At 38.0% G+C, this 19,449-nt stretch overlaps 1 protein-coding gene across 1 annotated transcript; it reads right to left on the bottom strand.

Annotated features, from left to right (window-relative positions):
* Positions 1 to 14,634: 14,634 nt before the first annotated feature.
* Positions 14,635 to 18,908, bottom strand: GP9 (glycoprotein IX platelet). Its single transcript, XM_063347969.1, has 2 exons — positions 18,820 to 18,908; positions 14,635 to 16,950 (listed from the first exon to the last, which is right to left on the bottom strand). The coding sequence occupies exon 2, from the start codon at positions 16,941 to 16,943 to the stop codon at positions 16,317 to 16,319; it is 627 nt and encodes a 208-aa protein (XP_063204039.1). The 5' UTR covers positions 16,944 to 16,950; positions 18,820 to 18,908; the 3' UTR covers positions 14,635 to 16,316.
* Between the last annotated feature and the right edge of the window lie 541 nt (positions 18,909 to 19,449).

The raw sequence follows: 19,449 nt of genomic DNA, 5'->3' as shown, positions 1-19,449 counted from the left end.
CAGCTGAGTCAGCTTGAATGGAGTGATTTCTTCAAGACAATAAAAGTAGTAATATATTGGATTTTTAAGAGAGATATCAGCTGAATAGTTAAACATTTACTTTTTAGAATACATATATACAAAATAAGAACTACTTATTAAGTCCAACCCCTGCAGTAAGCAGGGACGTCTTCAACTAGATCAGGTTGCTCAGAGCCTCATCCAGCCTGGCCTTGAATGTCTCCAGGGATGGGGCCTCCACCCCCTCTCTGGGCAACCTGGGCCGGTGCCTCACCACCCTCATTGTACAGAACTTCTTCCTAATGTCTCATCTAAAGTTTAAAACCATTGCCCCTCGTCCTATTGCTACCTACCCTTGCCAACAGCCCCTCCCCAGCTTTCCTGTAGGCCCCCTTCAGGTCCTGGAAGGGGCTCTAAGGTCTTCCCGGAGCCTTCTCTTCTCCAGGCTGAACAACCCCAACTCTCTCAGCCTGTCTTCATAGGAGAGGTGCTCCAGCCCTTTGATCATCCTCATGGCCCTCCTCTGGACCCGCTCCAACAGGTCCATGTCCTTCTTGTGCTGAGGGCTCCAGAGCTGGACACAGTACTCCAGGTGGGGTCTCACAAGAGCAGAGCAGAGGGGGAGAATCCCCTCTCTGGATCTGCTGGCCACGGTTCTTTTGATGCAGCCCAGGGATGCCATTGGCCTTCTGGGCTGCAAGCGCACATTGTTGGCTCATGTCCAGCTTTTCATCTACCAGTACCCCCAAGTCCTTTACCACAGGGCTGCTCTCTATCACATCATCCCCCAGCCTGTATTGATAACAAAGATTTTACCGACAATATAGATAGAGATGCTCTTTAAGGTAATGGTAAGAATCATGATTAATTGGGAAGTCCTGCAGTTTTAGTGGTTTTTTACTGGAGAGACTCATGTGCTCATTTTTTCCATACGCAACCATTTGTCACTCAAAACTGCAGTGGTCACAGCACTTGGAAGACTCCTGGAGTCTTGAAAAATTATGCCACTTAGGCTTTGTGTCGCTTGTGGCTGGTTCGAGCAGAAATTTTGCTTTTGGCTGGTGTTCTGTTACTGTACTAGCACAAGTGGCGGTGAAACTGTCACGTTATAAGGAAGTTGCTGACCAACAAACAGGGACGAATTTGGGGTCTGAAACTTCCCCAACCAAGAATTTTTATTGAGTACTTCTCCTTGTAAGCTTGCAGAGCCTTGCTCTCAGAAAAATTTTAGTGTCTCCTTCACAGATGATTCCTAGCAATGAAAGAGCTTCTGTTATGCAGTTGTTCAGCAAAGTGTATGACTTTGTCATGTGTGACGTGTTTGTTACCCAACGCAAGTGTTGAATTTGTTATCAGCCAAGTTTCAGAACAAGCTAGTAATAAAAAAAAATTAATTGCATTCATAAGTTTTCCAAGTTACACATTTTGAATATTAGAAGCCATGAGCTATTTCGAATTCCTCTCAGATGACTCAGTTGTGGATACTGCTTTCATTGTCGTTTGAAATACTATATTCATATACGTAGCTTAATCATCTTCTGTATGAATGCAATGCAAATTCTCCTCTGCTTAGTTTCTAAAGGCTTTTATCAATCTTAGTCACCCATCCATTTTCCTTGTCTGTATTCTATAGAGAACGAAAGCCAGTCATTGCACGGGTTTTATCTCAAAGAATGTAAGAGGAGACATGCCACTTCAGAAACCATGCCAATTAATAGAGCAGATTTCTTAAAACACAGCTGCTAATCACAGTTTCAAACACCAAAGAGTTGCTGATGAAACTAAGAACTTTGGTTCCTCGCAATCAGGTTTGTTTGACAAATTGTCACAGGCCAGTCCCCTAGTTCCGGGTATCAGTGTGGTTTCTTGAGTTTGTTGACCTGTGTCATCTTGCCACTGTCGATTGTAGATGCACCTTCAGGAGTGTAGGGTAAGGGGAATGAGTGAAAAACCTTTGAACAGTGTGTATGCTCGTTAGTATTCCTCTCTTGCATTTCAGATGCAACCAGAATCCCACAGAGCAGCAGTGTGCTCATGGACTGAGGATTTACCAGTTGGCCCGTGTCTGCACACTCAGGAAATATTGCTTAAAGTGCTAAAGAATCAGTAAAGAACCACCTGGAAATCTGCATAGTTTGCTGACTTTTTATTCTTCGGAGGGAGATGAATGTAGTACCTGTAAATTTATCAGACATCTTAAAATCTATGTTTTCACAGTCTCCACATGCCTGTTTGAGATCCCCTGATGCTTGCATGATAGTTGGATTTCTTGATGGTAACTTTTCCTTTCCCTAGAACAGATTGCTGAGGGAGCTGAGGTTATTCTAATGTATTCGGGTGTTTAAAAATTATGATGCTGCACAGCAATTAGGTAAAGGTTTTCATAGTGCCCAAGTCTTCTTGTCAGAGCTGATGCATATACTTTAGGAAGCAGTTTTATGTAGTGTAAGTTGTCCTTTTGTTTGGTTTGTTGTTTTTTTTTATTTGTTAACTCAATATCATTGTTTCTCTTTTTGGTTTAGTGGTGTTTTAGTGTTGATGTAATAAAACGAAATAAAGATTGTAAAACTCTTGACAATTATCAGCCTACATATCTTTATCTGTATAAGATAATTGAATAAGTTTTTTGCGTGTATGTATGTGTGTGTATGTATATACTTGTATGTATGTATATGAACACATATATGCTTGAATATATATATGAAAACATTTTCTTCCTGAAAAACACTGTAAAAGTAAAAAATACTATAAATCTACCAAAATGTAGCAAGCCTGTTGTTGATGCTGTAAAAATTACCCATGATAAAAACAGAGGTTCCAGTGAGTTAAACCATAGCTTATTCCTGCATATATAGTCCTATAGCTCGTGGCAGTACTTCCATTCTGAGAGTTCTTCATCTGTTGATGTTTCTGTTCATTAAAGAAGTTTGCTTTATCATTTCTCTACACCTGTGTATCTGGTTTTCAAGACATTTTATCTTCTACTTATGTTTTTTTAAAAGGCTTATTTTTTTCTGAATACAGGCTCATGTTTAGTGTCTTCATTTGAAACATACTGATCTCTGTTACCTTCTGAATTGTGTAAATAGGTTAAGTAGTGGCTGTGAGTACTTTCTCTCTTTTTCAGTGTATTTTTCTGTCAGTATTTATGCTGTAATTGCTGCTGCTTCTCCTATGTGAAATCTGAAATGACCTCATGAGATTCAAAAATTGAAACATCCCATTTTCTTCCTTTAGTACCATAAGGGTTACTTCAGCTCTGAAGAGTTTGTGTAGAGGTTTTCCAAGTTAAATCTTACATATCATAGCTTTCTTATTTCCTGAGAACAGTTGCTTTGGCATGTGACTTGAGTAAATCTAGAATCTATCCTACAAACAATTTTTTGCTATATCTAGAAGATGGAACTGAAATTCAGCCAGCAAAGCTTCAGTTCACATTCCAGTTTTCCCAAATATAGATGAGAGTTTTGATATAACATGTTGGAACAATACAACCAAAATTATCTTTCTGTTAAATTCTAGTACTTTCTCTGTAGTTTCAATTACATGGTGTTATGTAATATAAACAATCTACAAGCAACCTATTTCAAATATAATAGTGTGTGATGTAACTTTTACCTGTTCTAGTACATCTTTATTAAAAGGTAGACTGAAAGATGCAACTTTTTGGTGCGTTTTTACAGTGCGTAATTGAGCAGTTGGCAGCTAATGAAATCCTGTCATAACAAGAACACCTAGTGTTTACAATGTTCTTCACAATTCCAAACATAAGTTTTTAAAATTGCAGGTAGTAGATCCTTTTTGACATAATTTTATTGCGTTATACTGGAGGAGGTAATGAGCGTGGCAGTTGTCACAATGTCATGATTCTGTCTGTACTCCCCAAAGCCTCCTGCAGTTTATTGCCTTGTGAATTTTCAGCTTTGAATTTCCCTGGAACTTATTACTACTTTTGCCCCATCACCAGTAATAAAAAAGCTGGGGCTAAATTCAACCTGCAGTAATGTTTATACCAACTGTTGTCTTTTGAACTGCACAGGTGCAGCAGGGATTAGAACATGTGAAGTAACTTTGCCAGTACGGAATACAGTCCAGATCTTCACCTTAGTTATGCTGTCTCTGAAGGATTTAGACAAATAAGGAGCAAGAAGATCTTGCATACATAGAAGGAGAAAATCTGGTAAGAAAAATGCCTTTTTTTTTCCTTATGGGTAGAATAGTATTTTCGGTTTCGTTTCATAGACAGCAAATTCAACAATTTCTGAATCACTGAACAGTAAGAATAGAGCGCAATGTTATATTACTTAATTGAGATAGATAGCAATCATTACTGGCAATCGTAATAGCAATTAGAACTCATTAGTGGTCAGATACACCATCAGTCTGGATAAATTGTTTGAAATACAGGTACATACGTCATAAAGGTCTACACGTGATTGGTATGAAAAAGATATCTCTATATAGAATATATTGTGAATCTGCTGAGCACTTGGCATTACTGCTCTGTTCTTCAAAGAAGGCTAACATTGGGTAGTAATACTGGATGGAGGTTTTAATTTCTAAAGCAAAACTGATTTCCCACTTGGGTCAGTAAGTCTTTGCTTTAGCAAAATGGTTAGTTTGCTAGAAGTGTATTACACAAGCCTCTGCATTTCATTTTCGTTTAAGCATTTTGAAATTCTTACCAAAATTAATCATTTTTTTCAGTATCTTATCAAAACTTATCATCACCATCAGAGTGGCTTAATTTAATTACCCCTTAAGTGATTGGAAGGCTTCTTTTTTGCTTTGTGCATATGCCAACAAGGGTCTTAAAAGGATCATTTGCATGGTGCTTGCAGCTAGATGGAGGATGGATTTTTATACCTGAATGTAGTTGGAAAAGGACACAACTGAAGGACAGCTGTGTACCTGTCGTAAGCAGCAGTTTGTGAGAAGACAGGCCAGAGGCCTGGCTTCACACCTCCATTAGTTTGTCTCCTGCTTTCTCTGACTCTTGGGTGTGAGCTCAGCGCTAAAGCAGATGTGGCTTTCCAACTCTAATGGCAGTGTTCTGCTGATTTAAATAGCATGCTCTTTTTGCTCAACTGTTCTCAGTTTCTGTATTTCCTGATATTTATTTCTACTCTTCTCAAAGGTTTTGATCTGGAAGAGTCAACGGAATGAATTTGTATGTTTGAAGTTAAGATGTAGTCAAATACATGGTTAAATTGGGCCCCAAAAGCTTGCGAATCCTTTTGTATGGTTCCGTGGGATACATTATTAAATCTGAATTTGACCAGTGTTGTTACATTACTTTTACACTTCAAAGGTATTTAGGTATAATATTATAGATTTTTCCAAATTCTGTAGACAAAATTTTGACAAACCAAATCCCCACCTGGTATTTGATGGCCTCTAATGCAGGGAGATGTCTTGTGCTTCCTCTGACTGTTTACATGTGGTATCTCTGTGTTGAGAAATAGAAGTTGAAGTACTTTATTTGCCAAACTTAGGCGATATCATAAAGAAATCTTCACTGAAATTAAGAGAACAAAAATATACATATTAATTAAGGTTAATAAATGTATTCCTCAATTATATTCATTGTCGTGGTATATACAGCTGATATGAAAGTTTGGTTCTTCTGTCAGCCCTTTCATTCTTTTGATGTTGCAGTTCTTGGTGTCACTAGTAGCAGAGATCATTTTCAGTGCAGATGTGGCAATTCAGTCTTTGTGGCTTTAGTGCTACCTTTGCAGTTCAGATTTGTATGTGGTACGGTGTCAGACTTGGAAAGATAGACGTATACACGAATATAGCTACATCACACATCTCGGTTAAATTTAATGAGACTGGCAAGCTGTCAGGTCTTGTGTAAAGTACACAAAGAACATAAACCTTGCTCCTCTGCTGAATAAATTAAGTTTTCGTTTATTGTTTTATAGTAATTTGTTTTATTTACTGTATACTTGAGCTTCAGATTACCTCTACAGCAGTAAACTTTCTCAAATGTGAAAAAAAAAAAAAAGTACATGTGGGATGTACTTGGTCCTTTATTATGATCTGAAGAGGAGTAGCCAATGCTCAAAAAAAAAAAAAGAGATTGGTTCCTGGGTGTGTTTGCTTTTTTTTTTATATATTTTAATGGTTAAAATATTGACACCCACTTGGTCATGCTGAATAGTGCTGCAAAAAATGCCAGAAAAAAACAAAACAAAACAGTTTCTGTTTTAATATGGTAACGAGGACAAAACAAAGTACCTATATCTGTCTTGTGAAGACATATTTGTGGTCTATGAATAAATAGCGGCAAATAAAAAAAATGAAAATAACTCCAAAGAAAGTGAAAACAAAATAACATCGCATTTGCACCAATCTCTGCATCACAAGTTGTGAGCCTTTTTAAACTGATACTTGAGAGCCATATTCTTTACAGGAGGTAAGGGTAGTGAAGCACTGCTACACCTCCAGGGAAGGAGGTTCTTCCAGGGCCACAGCACTCTTACTGCTGCCATTGCCGTGTAAACTAGCCCATGCTCTTGAAACCACAGTAAAGCACCTTAGAAAATCATGGCATTTACTGAAAAAGTGTTGAAATTTCCCAGGCTAGCCTAAAATTCACTCAGGTTATGCAAAGAAGGCGAGTTTTTTCACCCATGATAAGAACAAATAAAATACACCAACTGTTTTGGACACAAGCAGGAAAATGGAGAGTAATCATCTCTCAGGTCTTTTCTCCAGGTATTAATGCCTGAGATGCCACACTTGTATTCTCGCTGAGAGCTCTTTGCCTATCAAATAGAACTTAGGCCACTAGGCTGGTGGGACTTACTTGGCTAAAGGATTTGCCTGTGTTGATCAGGAAGAAGCTTGGGGGCCTTAGAACTGGTGTGTATGGCTTCTGCAGCAGTGTGCACTCAGCAAGTTCTTCCAGAAAACTTTTTGAGTTCCTCGGCTGAAAGTTGCTGTGAACGTGAAATTGCCATCTGTAACATGAATGTATTGTTTTCCCTCACAAGGTTCCCTCACAACATGCATTAACCTGAAGCTAGCTAAGTGCTTAAGAAAAAAAGATTAAGAATCTCTACCCCAAGAAGCTGCTTGAGAAAAATCATATGGTGTATTTTTATGCAAAATAGAACAGCATATTTTCTAAAATTGTAATACATCTAAAACCATTTCTTTTACTTTATTGAAGATAGCTGGCAGATTACCACAGATTTTTAAATTTTTTTCTTTTGGGATTGATTTTGTTGAGGTTTTATTCTTCTTTTTTGAAACTATCTTAGAAAGACCTGTCTCAGACTGTCAGGAACAGGAGAGGAATGGTAGGAAAAAAAACCCACAAAGTGCTGTTTGCTTTGATATCATTATTTTGTTTTAGGTACTTAATTTACAAATTTTTTCTTCTTTATTTCATTGCACCTTGATAGGATGAAGCTACAGTACCAAAGTGGTTAGTCAAATTTTAATTTACATTAAAGTTCATCATGACTTCAGGAGAACAGAGGAAAGAAAACCTATGTCAAGTTTTAATAAAAGATTGAGCTGTGTCTTAGGGAGTTGTGGTAGCAGGCAACTTAAGGAAGGTCTAAAAATGATTGAACACAGTGAGGAAAGTAAATGGAGATTGTGTTGCCCAGTGTCCAAAAGTCCAGTAACTTTAGATTTCTGTCAACAGAAAACAATTTCTGTTTTGCGACAGCTGACACTTTGTGACAGAAGACCTGTATTAAGACCCTAGGAAGAGCTAGCAGTAACTGGTATCTTGTTTGGCAAATCACTCTATCACATCCCATTACTGAAGTCTTGGTGCGAAAGCCTGACAAGCTGCAAGGGATTTTTCGCACTGGCAGTTTTCAGCAGCCACTAGATGACAATGTTGATCCAGTTTCAGAGCTGTCTGACAAAGCTGTTACTAAAGTTAGAGGAATCACGTCAGGATCGCTCAGGTTCTGTTATGCACAATTTGTGTTCTTTTATGGACTGCAGTTGCCCTTTTCCTTCAGGTTGTAATTGCTGCTATTTTAGTTTTAGTCTTTCCAATAATTCAGCTTCTGATAAGCGTATCTGAAAATTAAGTTACCAGTTTTTGCAGTTGCCTTGCAAACTCAGGGCAGTCAAACATACACTTGCTTCTAAGTGCTTTACTGTCTTGAAGGCGACCTTTTATGATGTGGCGATTGCCACGTTTTTCCACTACTTTGTACTACTACTGATAGGAATGGGTGGCAAAAGTCGATTTTATACAGATGAGTCAGGTTCCATAGTCCTTCTCCATGGTCATAAGAGGCAATATATGAATCCTAGCCAAAAAATTAATTATTAGTATCAGAGGCAAAAACCTCCTGACCCCTAAAGAGGAGACAAGAAAAAATAATTCAAGGAGAAAAAGGGAGCTAGTAATCCATCCCTGCTGACACGTCCTTTCCTTTAAATCAGGGCCATTTAATAATGGGCTTTGCATGACTTTTTGGTGGACTAAGATGAATGCTCTGGATTTCCATAGCCCCATTTCTTAATACTTTTCAGAGGGAAGAGGGTTCCGTCCACTTTTCCCAGAGAATGCGCTTGTGTAAAACAGTGCCATTCAGGTTTTTAAAAGACTGGATGCTTGATGGTAAAGCAAGAAAGTCGTAAGTAAAGACGAGTGAAATCTGAATGAACTTCTGTCGGCTACCTCAGATTTATTTTGTCTAAAATGAACCTGCCATGTCAGTCAGTACCCGTGTGCCTGCTAAAGTGACATCAGTGCTGCTGCCCATGGGCAATCCTCTGGATAAACTGAGACTATGCCATTGGGAAGGCATTCTGAGAGGGCATGTCAGGGAGCAAATTGCCCCTGGGAAGGAATTCAGTATAAAGAGCAGGCACGTGGCCATTATGCAACTAAAGCAATTTGTTGTCACACACCCATTATTGAGTGTAATCTAAATTTAATTGGAGTCAATGTAATAGCAAAATATTTACAGGAGTTCTAGCAACAGACTCTAAGCGCTTTTGGAAATTGTTTTGTGTAGTGCTCTGAAGAAAAACAGCATGAAGATAAACAGCATTACTAAAATAAACTTAGGATTACTACGCATTGCGATAAACTTAGCACTATCAAAGAAATCATTAAGTAGGAATTGTCAATTTTTCAGTGTAGTCATTTTTTCCTGCTGGCAGGCCGAAGTAGCAAAATAGTGTAATTCAGATATAAATCATAACATACAGGTGTGTGGACCTTAAGAGTCCAAGAAAAACAGCAGTTTTGCGAAGCCTCAAATTCTATTTTAATAATTCCCAAACCAGTGCATTTACGCATAAAACCAGTATGAGAACGTATGTATAATGGCTAATTATTTTACTGTAAGGAATACAAGTGTGGTAGTTAGGCCAACTAACAAGCTTGTCTCACTACCACTCTACATATATTTTGTGCATTCATTTAGTATTTAGTTCTTATAGTATATGTTTACTAGTTCAATAATAAATTTCCTGTTCACCTGAGGGAGTTTCTGTTTGTTACTAGTCCTTTTAGGCTGTGATTATTCTTGGTCTTTTGCTGTTTGAAACTTTTTATCGGGTGAGTTATTCTAGCAGCTATTAATACAGTTCCACATCTGGTCAGTGCAAGCAGTAACTGTGCAACTAAGGTGAAAAATTACTGTCATTATGTGACATATATTTTATGAAATAGCTGGTGTTTAACTTAACAGAAAAAATATTTCATTGTGTATTACTCATTTTCTGCATACTTAAACGCTTTGAACTGGGGCTAAGGCCTGGACACTAACTCTGAATCCTTTTATGCATAGCTGCTTGGCAAAATGGTAAATATAATACAAGCTCGTTAACTTTGCAATGTATTTGACTACCAAGAACAAAGCTGTACTTAGTCTTTGGTATGAATTTACTATGAACTAATTTTATGTAGGTTGCCAAACAAGCCTTAGGCTAGGCAAGGTTTATAGTCAGAATCCTCTCAGGTTAGATCTGAATGTGAGACCATGGAGATATATTACTGCAACATCTAAGAGTTACTTATGTTTAAGAGAAGACCCTCCGAACAGCAAAAGCCATGCATCCATCTCATGGAGCTACCTGGAGCTCCTGGGGAGCACCATACTGTTACTCAAGTGCATGAGTTACTCTAGGTGAAAGAAAACTGCTTACAGATTGGTTCCTCCTTGCTTTGTGGGAAAAAAAAAAGGTATTGAGTACACTTAGATCCCATTCGTTTAACCTTTGCCTGCAGAATGGGGAATTTGAAACACATGAGAAATGTATATTCTCAAAATACCAACATCCTTAGAACATGGGGGGAAAAATCAAGGAAATTCAGTGAATCCACAGCATGTGGAATGTATTTTTTACTGCAAACATGTAATTTTACTATAAATGAGCATCACTTCTAAAGTAACTTACATCACAGCCATGCACTTGCTCATCTCTTTTGCAAGCAGACACTCATGCTAAGGCAGGAAGGCGTGGACTGGCTCCGTTCTCAAAGCCATGTAGTTACGTACACCATTGTGGTGCTGAGCCCAAAAGAATCAGCCCTTCCTGTCAGTGTCGCTTGTAGAATGCTGCTGGCAGTTGTCCAGCCACTTGTCCTTGGAGTGCAGGAGAAAAGTCTGTATTTTTAATTAAAAAAAAAGGAAAAAAAAAAAAGAAAGAAAAAAAAAACCTCACATCAGCTGCGCCTGTAGGAAATGCCACTGTTTTCTCCACTTGCTGTCCTGCTTATCTCCACCCTTCACATCCAGGGTGCTCTGTCCTTTGTGCGGTTCCTCCCCAGGTTTCTCTGCTCTTGCTGTGGCTTCTGAGGAGCACCAGTGACCTGCCCAGGCTACTGCTGCCCAAGTAGAAATTGTGCTGCTGTTTCCTCTCTTATATTCTTTCAGAGTTTTTTCCTTGTTGCTTGCAGTCTTGTGAGTTAGCAAAGATACTTTAATTCTTACATACTAGTCTACCTCTGGTGAAGAAAACAATATTTGTAGCTAACTTCAGAAGAGAGATCCAGAGTGGCATTGGTGATGCAAGGCCAAACTGCTGTGTCTCAATAACTGCATAATAATATTACAGTTTGGCTCCACTAATGCACAGAGGCAGTCGTATTTGACAGAGCGCTTGCGCTTTTCAGGCTACTCTGAGCCCAGACATGGTAGTTTTTAAGGAATGAGCTTTTCTGTGTTTTATACAGCTCCAAAGCTGATTGGTGGCACATTCATCATTATAATCGCCTGCCATTAATAATAATAGTGTGGCCCTTAAGCACAGTGGAGAATAGCATTGTGTGATGTGCGCGTAGGTCTTGTGTGAAGGTTGTACACAACAATCCAAATGAAACTTATAAATACTTCAAGAGGGAATTTATCCCCAATGTAATTCTATTGAGCTTTCAGGATCACCCCAGTCAGAGTGATATCATCATCGGTAGGTCAGAGAAATTCTAGGGACTATAAAGTACTAACTATTAATATGTTAAAACCAGAGGAGGTTTTAAAAGACCTGAAATGCTAGACTTGGACACTAGTTCTCTCTTCAACAAAAAGATGGCTAACATACTTACTGGCAGCCTAGCTGTGAAGTGTTTGTCCCATGGTGGACTGGAAGGGTTGTCTCTTCCTTTGCTCCACCTTGATGACCTGTTAGTGCCAGGAGGCAGAGGGATGGCTCTTAATTTTGTGACGGAGTAAAATAGTCACATTATTTTATAGGAAACAGCAACCATCTAGTGTTCATTTTTTCACTCATAAAGATATTAATCAGCAGAGGGTATAATTATATCCAAGGCATGAGTGAGGGATTAGAGGATGCTTAGTCTCTTACATAACAGATCTATATAAACTCTTCTGTTACATGCCCAGACCTCTTCCTTACTAGTTTATTGTAGCGAACAGGAGTCATGTAAATAAATATGCACCTTTCAAGAAAGGAGCTGTGCCAATGGGTAATCTCATAGCCTGCAATTAAATTTACTGCTCAAAAATATTCATAAATAAATGAAAATGGAAAAAGAAGAACTAGATACATTTTAATCTTTGTTTAAGAATGAAATAATTGTCTCATCTAGTAATGATATAATCAGAAAAGTTGTTTTATTCCATTTCCAGAACCTGAATTAAGGATCTTCAGCCAAAACCCCTGCAATGTAATAACAAAATTTTATTATAGAATTCATTAGTTTTCCACTGAGATGCTTTTTTTTGCCAGATTTTGAAACAGTAGGGAATTTAAAATAAGGCTACAATGCAGACTGGTTTTCTTTTCTAGCTTTACCAAAAATAACTGCAAACAGCTTAGTGGTATACCTAATGAAAACAGGTTTCTGCTTTTTGGAGTGGATGTAGGGACAGACACTGAAGGATAATAATCTACTTTGTTCAAGAGGATTAGTGACTCATTGTTTTGATGGTGGTCTTTGTGATAACAAACAAACAGCGAGAGCAAAAAAGGAGTATGAACAATTTCAACCATTAGACACACCGGACGGTGTAAAGGTTAGTCTCTTCAGAATTGACTGTAAGTCGTCTTAAAGGGTAATACTGCCCAGGGAAGTGGTTTAAGTATACCTGGTAATACATCCAAATAGAGTGTTACATGCTATGTGATCAGACCATGTTACAAGCAATCCAGTACTCCAGTGTTACGAGAATCCAATATTCATGTTACTGCAATTGCACGTATATACCCTATATGAATATAAATTCTTTTTTCTTTCATGTTTCATTGGAGGACCATGTGAGACATTTATGCCGTTGGGAAGATACCTGAGCAGCCTGCTGTATAGAGAGAACAGATTTTACTTTTTTTTGGGGGGGTAAAAAAAAAATCACCAAAACTGGTGATTTTCACCCCTGTTTCATGCTGCATCCTACATTGTGTGCCCTTTAATAAGGGTCCTTTATGTTTGTAGCCACGATTTATTACAGTCAAATTTCAGGCACTAGACACTTAAATATATTGCACTTGCTTTAGTGGGAGTTATTCCGTTGTTCTAAAGATATTTTTTTTTCCAGTTGATGTATTGGATTAATGGAAAAGTGGAGAAAAAAAATCCAAATACATTAGAAACCAGCTACCTAAAGGTGAAACACAAACCCATGACAATGCTTGTCATGGATGCAAGGTGCTGTGACATCAAGTTTGGGGTAATTGGGAAACTTGGAAGTCAAATGTGGTAAGACCTGTTGAAATCAAATGTCTTTGTGTTTCAGCTGTGAAGGGGCATTACATGTTCCAAAGCCAGGAAGGGTCTGCCACTGCTGTTAGTAGCATTTGAAGTAGTTTGGGTGTGGGATGGAATTGTAAGGTCACAACAAAGTGCCTAGTTTCTAAGCCTCCCTTTATGTTTATTCACATAAGCAGTGTAGCTATTTTCCAAACAATTTTGTACATTCATTAGTGTCAAGTGGGGGCTGGGGGGAGCAAAAAGGAGCAAACTTCTCTGATGCATGAACTCAAACACTGGGTCTGGAATGAACTCTAACTGTAGATCCCAGACAGAAAGAAAGCATTAAGCTAAACAGAAGTTGTTCAGATTGAGCAACTCTTTTTGCTTCAACGTTATGAAAATCTCGAGCATTTCAAGAAAAAAGGTGATTGACCTACCATTCTGTTTAATAAATGAAGCCTGCAAATATTTTCCACATTAATTGAATTGCAGTTTAAGCCGAATTGCAGTTTAAACAAATCTACTCTGTATTACCGTGAGCTGTTTGAAAATAATTTTTTGGTCTTGCTCAATCATTCTGAGTATGATTACTTGTCTTGCTAAATATTGAACCAAAACTCCTAAGTTTTTAGTTGCAGTTAATGTCAGCAATTATACCTATGCTAACAAGGAATGTGAAAACATATATTCACTAGTTTGCACTCTCGCAGGCATGATATAGGAACACTTTCTTTACAAACTCCTTTGGGAACGCTGTCTGTTTTATTTAGAACACTGCATGTTTTATTTAGATAGCTGACATATTTTCCTGTCTCTGCACATTGTTAGCAACTGCAGCATTATTTATTATTCTTTATTTTTATTTTATAGGGTATGTGGCTCAAGCACGACCTAGTGGCCTTGCCAGATAAACAGTTGACTGTTGCTCTTGAGCCTTTAATTAGCAGTTCCAGCTTTCCCCTTTTCAGAGTTGGGTTTGGTTGTGTTTTTTTTTTTCCCAGATAAAAGCGAAATGGTTAGGAAGTGACAAATACAATACTTTTTTAGTAGAATGTGAAATACTGCCATAGAAGAAATTCCCTCTTCTTTCTTCTCATGAAGTCAGAAGACATGTTCTCTCAAATACTTTTCTTTTTTCTGGATTCTCTGCATCTTCTTTAGTGTGTTGGTTGGTATAATCAGAAATGTTTGCTAATTGCTCATTTTCTTATGGTCGTACAATTAAAGCTATTCAGTAAAGCAGTTTACAATTTTATCTACCCTAGCAAACTTTCAAGATGACTGTGTTCCAATGCACAGTTCTAACTTCATCCACTGCACCTGCATATTGAATATTGTTTTGGTATAGGTCATGCTCTATGGCTGTTGAAATTCATTGGGTTGCATGGCCTGGTTTCTGTGGCGGGATTGAAAACACATATCTAGCTTTATAGGCACAAAAGAAAGTTATAAGCTTTTAGTGTTGAAGATTTATTTTATTTTGAGGAAACAAGAAATATCATTTAGGAAACTCTCCATGAGAGATCACAGAGTGCATTTCTTCTGTACTATTCTGCATTAATACAAAATGGTGGTTGCCTTTTGAAAAATTGACAAGCTCAGCGCAGTGAAAATACTCTAAAATTATCTAAGTGCGTACACCACTATGTTCTTATGTGTTTCTCTGAAATTCTCTCCTGCAGAGGTTATTTATGTAGAATAATATTTAATGAAGCCAGAGAAATTCTGTGTGTTTGGGCTGACCTGATCGAAATGTATGCATAAATCTGAAGCCGTAATTTTACTCAGGTCTGCATGGGAGCGTAATGCAGCCTTACTGAGCCCTGCTATTTCTGGGTTTTATGGTTCATCTCCTGTGGCAGGGATGCCACACTGTAAAAAGCAAATTCTGTGCTGCATTTTGAGTTCCTCGTGGTGAAGAGTGTGGTATGCAATAGAAGAAGGTAGAGTGGAATATTCCTGCTGCTGTGGGGTGTAGGAGGGCGGCTCAGCCGGCACCAACTGAGCTCCTAAGTGCCGTTGCCAGTGCTCTCTAAGGATGTCCCTGTGACGTACTGCCCTTGTGGTCTCTCTTTTCACGGCCTGTTCCACCATAAATTTTGCAGGTGACCAAAACAATAAGAATAGCTGTAATGTTTTGGGCATCACATACAATTCTGTTAAAATAGTTCTCATTTCAGGTAGTGCCTACCAATTTGAAAAAATGCCCAATGTTGGTTAAGCTATAGAATTCAGCATGACATTTGACAAGCTGTTTCTGTGTTTAATTATTTTCACCATTAGATTTTGAGCCCTGTTCCTAGTCTGATGTTCTAATTTCTACTCCCAGCCCTTTGTTAACAAATTTATCTTTATGTAGATTCATACAAGCTATGATCTTGTCATTCCTTGAATTCCTCTTTATTAAATGAAATTGGTCAAGCTCCTTCTAAGATATATTTTCCAATCCTTTATTTGCACTACAGTTGTTTTTCTGATTCTTCTGCAGCTAATTCTTCCTCATTTGTAGACATTGATACTAGATTATTGTAGTTTATCTAAACAGGGAAGTAAATAAATCTTTCTATCCCTAAATGCTGTTCCCTATTTTAAAAAGAAAAGATCACGTTAGCCCTTTGCTGCAATGTCATGCATGGGAGATCATTCTTACTAGATCATTTGCCTTCTCTGAATTGAGTCCTCAACCCATTTTTTGTCTCTAGATGTACGATCTTGCTTTCGATTTCTTGGCACTCCAAGTAACCTACGGCTCTTTGAATTTGTAACTTCCCTCTTTTTATTCCCCACTGTGTATCATCTGCAGACTTTAACATTGCAATGGGCATGTTGTCTCCCAGATCATTATTTTACAGCATAGGGAAAACATCTGACTCTGTTCCTTTCCTTTTCTCAATCTAAAGCCCCATGCTGCACTTTGTTATCCCAGCTTTGCTAGGGATATTATGCTTTTCATATGAGTAGATGGTAGTAGAATGAAACTTGCCCATCAATACATCACCAAGTTTATTTCTGAAAGGAAATTAAATCAAACTTGCCCATCTGAGGACCCAGATTTTGAACCCTGGGATCTGTTTGTAGCATGTTCACCGTTAAAAGTAGCGTTGCCAGTGCGTGTGTGTTTTTGTGGTAGAATAATTTGATGTTTCTGTTCAAGCTAGTGGTAGTGAACAGCTCATAGTTTCTTGTGGTTTTTGGAGGTATGCCTCCACAACAGTCGGCCCCTAGAGTCATATAGGCTTAGGTTTATTTGGCAGACCAGCTTTTTTGAGAATTTCAGAGCCCATGCTACTAAAATAAGTGTAATTATTGCTCCAGCAATTAAAATGAGGTCTCGCCAAAAGAACTCAAGACACTTGATTGGGAGAAGCCTCTTACAAATCCCCAGCTCGTTCCCAGTCAGCTGCCTCAAGGTCTTCATCCTCACAGAAGCTGGGCTTGCGCATCTGATGTTCCCAAGAGAAGGTGCAGAGATGTCTTCTAACCAGAGTTTTAGATACAGAATATGACAGTCACAGTTCCAGGGATTGTCAAATATTTTCACTTCCTTCAGGCTGCGCAAGCTGTCCAGGGCACCGGGAGGAACCGAGGTCAGGCTGTTGTTGTGTAGATAAAGCCTCTTGGTGTCAAGGGGCAAGGCTGGCACTTCCGTCAGCTGCCTCGAGCTGCAGTCTACTTGCAAACCCTTCATTTCTCCCAGTGACTTACAGTTGCAGGAGGGAGGACAGACTTCAGTTTGGGTCACGTGGAACAGCAATGATAGGGCAAATCCCACAACAGTGATGAATTCTGTCTTGTTCATGCTTCAGCTACCCAGAGAATAAGAACAATAATCTGATAAGTATGATTCATTAGCATGTTTCTAAATGCAGAACCAGAACACAGCTATTTCTTTCTCAGGGTTAGTCGTGAGGTTTAGGTTTTTGGAAGAAGATTTTAGCTTTCTGTGTTTCCCACAGAGCCATTCTTCCTGACATTCGGTAGTATAAATGCAACTGGGAGAGACCACAATGCCTCCATTTTGTCTCTAGTTCATTGCTTTTCCTTCATAATTGTACAAAAAGTGTTATTGTTCAAAGTTGTGGAACAGAATGTCACCAGGAGATGATGGTAAAAACTAGGTTAGTTTTAGGCAACGATTTTGATTCTGTTTCTGTATCTTCACAGGTCTAGTGTTAAAATTGTGTGTTGAATTCAGTTTTCAAAATCGACCTTAAAAGATTGAATAATTGTAAATGTCTAAAAATCTTCTTTCTGCGACTATGAAGATTCTAACCAGGAAGTATGTATTTTTATGTGGCAAAAGGTTCTTTTTTGCTGCCTTGTGGCTTCATGCATCTCTGAGAACATACAGTTTAAGATTTAGATGAATACAAAATTGGAAATGTTGCATATCTGGTACTACTTATCTTTTAGGGATTAAATAGCCATGCTTTGGGCTAGCAGGTAGTTATCCCTTTTGCTATGTAATTCCCACTTCTGTAGAGTGGATTCCACTAGACTTCCATTTTAGTCCCTCTACTTGCCAGTTTAAAACCTCTACAGCTATTCCCTTCCTGTATTTTCTACTACTTCTCTGCATTTAAAAATACATAGCTAGCCTTGGGACCAGGCTGGGATTTGAAATGCAAACTCCCTTGCACAGGTTGGGGAATTTCCAGTCTCAAAACCATCTTTCTTGATGATTTAAATACAGCCCACAATTAAAATATGTTTTCTTCTCTTTTCTTCCAATTAATTTGCAATAAGTAAGTATTGAAGCAAAAATTGTGTGTTGCCTTGGATGCTACTTGGACTATGGCAGATACTGTAAAAAGTGTTGGGGTTTTATACACTATTCACTTAAAGAAAATTCCTTTTTAGCTGAAGAAAGTGAAAGCAATTGTATAACTTTATTTGCAGACAAGCAGTAGCAGAACATTGAGTATAATTTTAAACTTGAACTGGACAAAGCCTGACAAATAGCAGGTAAAACAGACCTATTAACAACAAAAAATACAGAGTAAAAGAGATACTAAGGCAATAAGGAGCTTAAATTATGGTAACGCAGAATGGAATTTGGAAAAAAATTTCTTCAAAGTAATGTTTTCAAGTGTAGAGGTATTTTATAACTCAAAACCAAAAAGGTTTTCCTCTTAAACTTAAAATAAGCTGAGACTGTTTTTCTCTAGGAAGTTTCAGTTAATAAAGACTAAAAGTGTAGGGAAAATTGATTGGTTTTGTTTTAATTTGCTTCAGTTTACTTACAGGGATTATGGAATTAGCTTTTCAAAATAAAGTTAGACAGCTTTAGGTTCCTGATCTAAATACTACGTTCCTATATTTTAAATTGAATTAATGCTACATAAAATGATAAACTTCATCACAGAGAAGCTGAAATATTTATCTTAATAATCTCCTGTCTTTGTTAGCAAGTAGTTAGTCTGAATATCTGTGGTCTGAATCTAGATATTCATCTGTTATTTTTCATGAAATGTACTAGAGCTGTTTTTTTCAAAGTAGACATCTTAAGAAGGCAGACTGTGTCTGACTAAAAAAATGTTAAGCACTATCTGTAGAAAAGACGCTCTTTTCTGATTTAATATACAAACAGCAAGAAATTCCCAGTCAAATAGAAGTAAGAACTGTGGCAAAAATGGAGAAAGGAGGAATTGGTGAGATGCCTCACTGACACTTACCCTTATTTATTCCCTCTTGATTCCTTTCCCTCTGCTTGGTAAAGTGGTGGAGTAGATACAGCGACTGGAGCTGACTTGGTGGAGTCAGTAAGGAAATGTGTTAGAGAAGATGGGCTTCTTCCTGTGCATAATAGAAAACCGTTCCCATTGGAAGATGCTATATATGGTTGACGTGTATCCAGACATACAGCGCTTAGGGCATTTTTGTATTTTTGGCAGACAAGAGGAAATGCTTTTGAATTTTTTTTATTGATAATGTATTTGCCCTATTAAACCTGACGTCTGAAAAACCTAAAATGACTCGTCTGAAATCTAGTGTTTTTTTCCTCAGCTGTACCAGTCTACACCTATAAAAGTTAGCTTTAGCTTCTGCTGCTGATGCATGCAAGGCCAAGCAAGACACAAGGGAGCTAAAGTTAGCCCATGAAATAAAGTTCTTCTCTTTTAGTCAAAGCCAGGTGTGTTTGATACCTGCCTTTCCAATGATTATGTAAAATTCAGAAAAGCACACCATAGCATCGAAATAACTTGTGTTAGTCACATGAGATCATTAAGGGATAGAGAAATATTAATGCCATTATGTTGAAATAGTGGTGAAAAGTCACCCAAAATACAGCATGTAATTCTGGT

This window comes from Chroicocephalus ridibundus, chromosome 10 (assembly GCF_963924245.1).
Source record: "Chroicocephalus ridibundus chromosome 10, bChrRid1.1, whole genome shotgun sequence".
Classification (NCBI taxonomy): Eukaryota; Metazoa; Chordata; class Aves; order Charadriiformes; family Laridae; genus Chroicocephalus; species Chroicocephalus ridibundus.
This window is presented reverse-complemented; position numbering and strand designations above follow the sequence as displayed.

What these genes read in the sequence shown, in the direction of transcription:
- GP9 (XM_063347969.1), bottom strand. Translation starts at nt 16,943, where the DNA reads ATGAACAAGACAGAATTCATCACTGTTGTGGGATTTGCCCTATCATTG.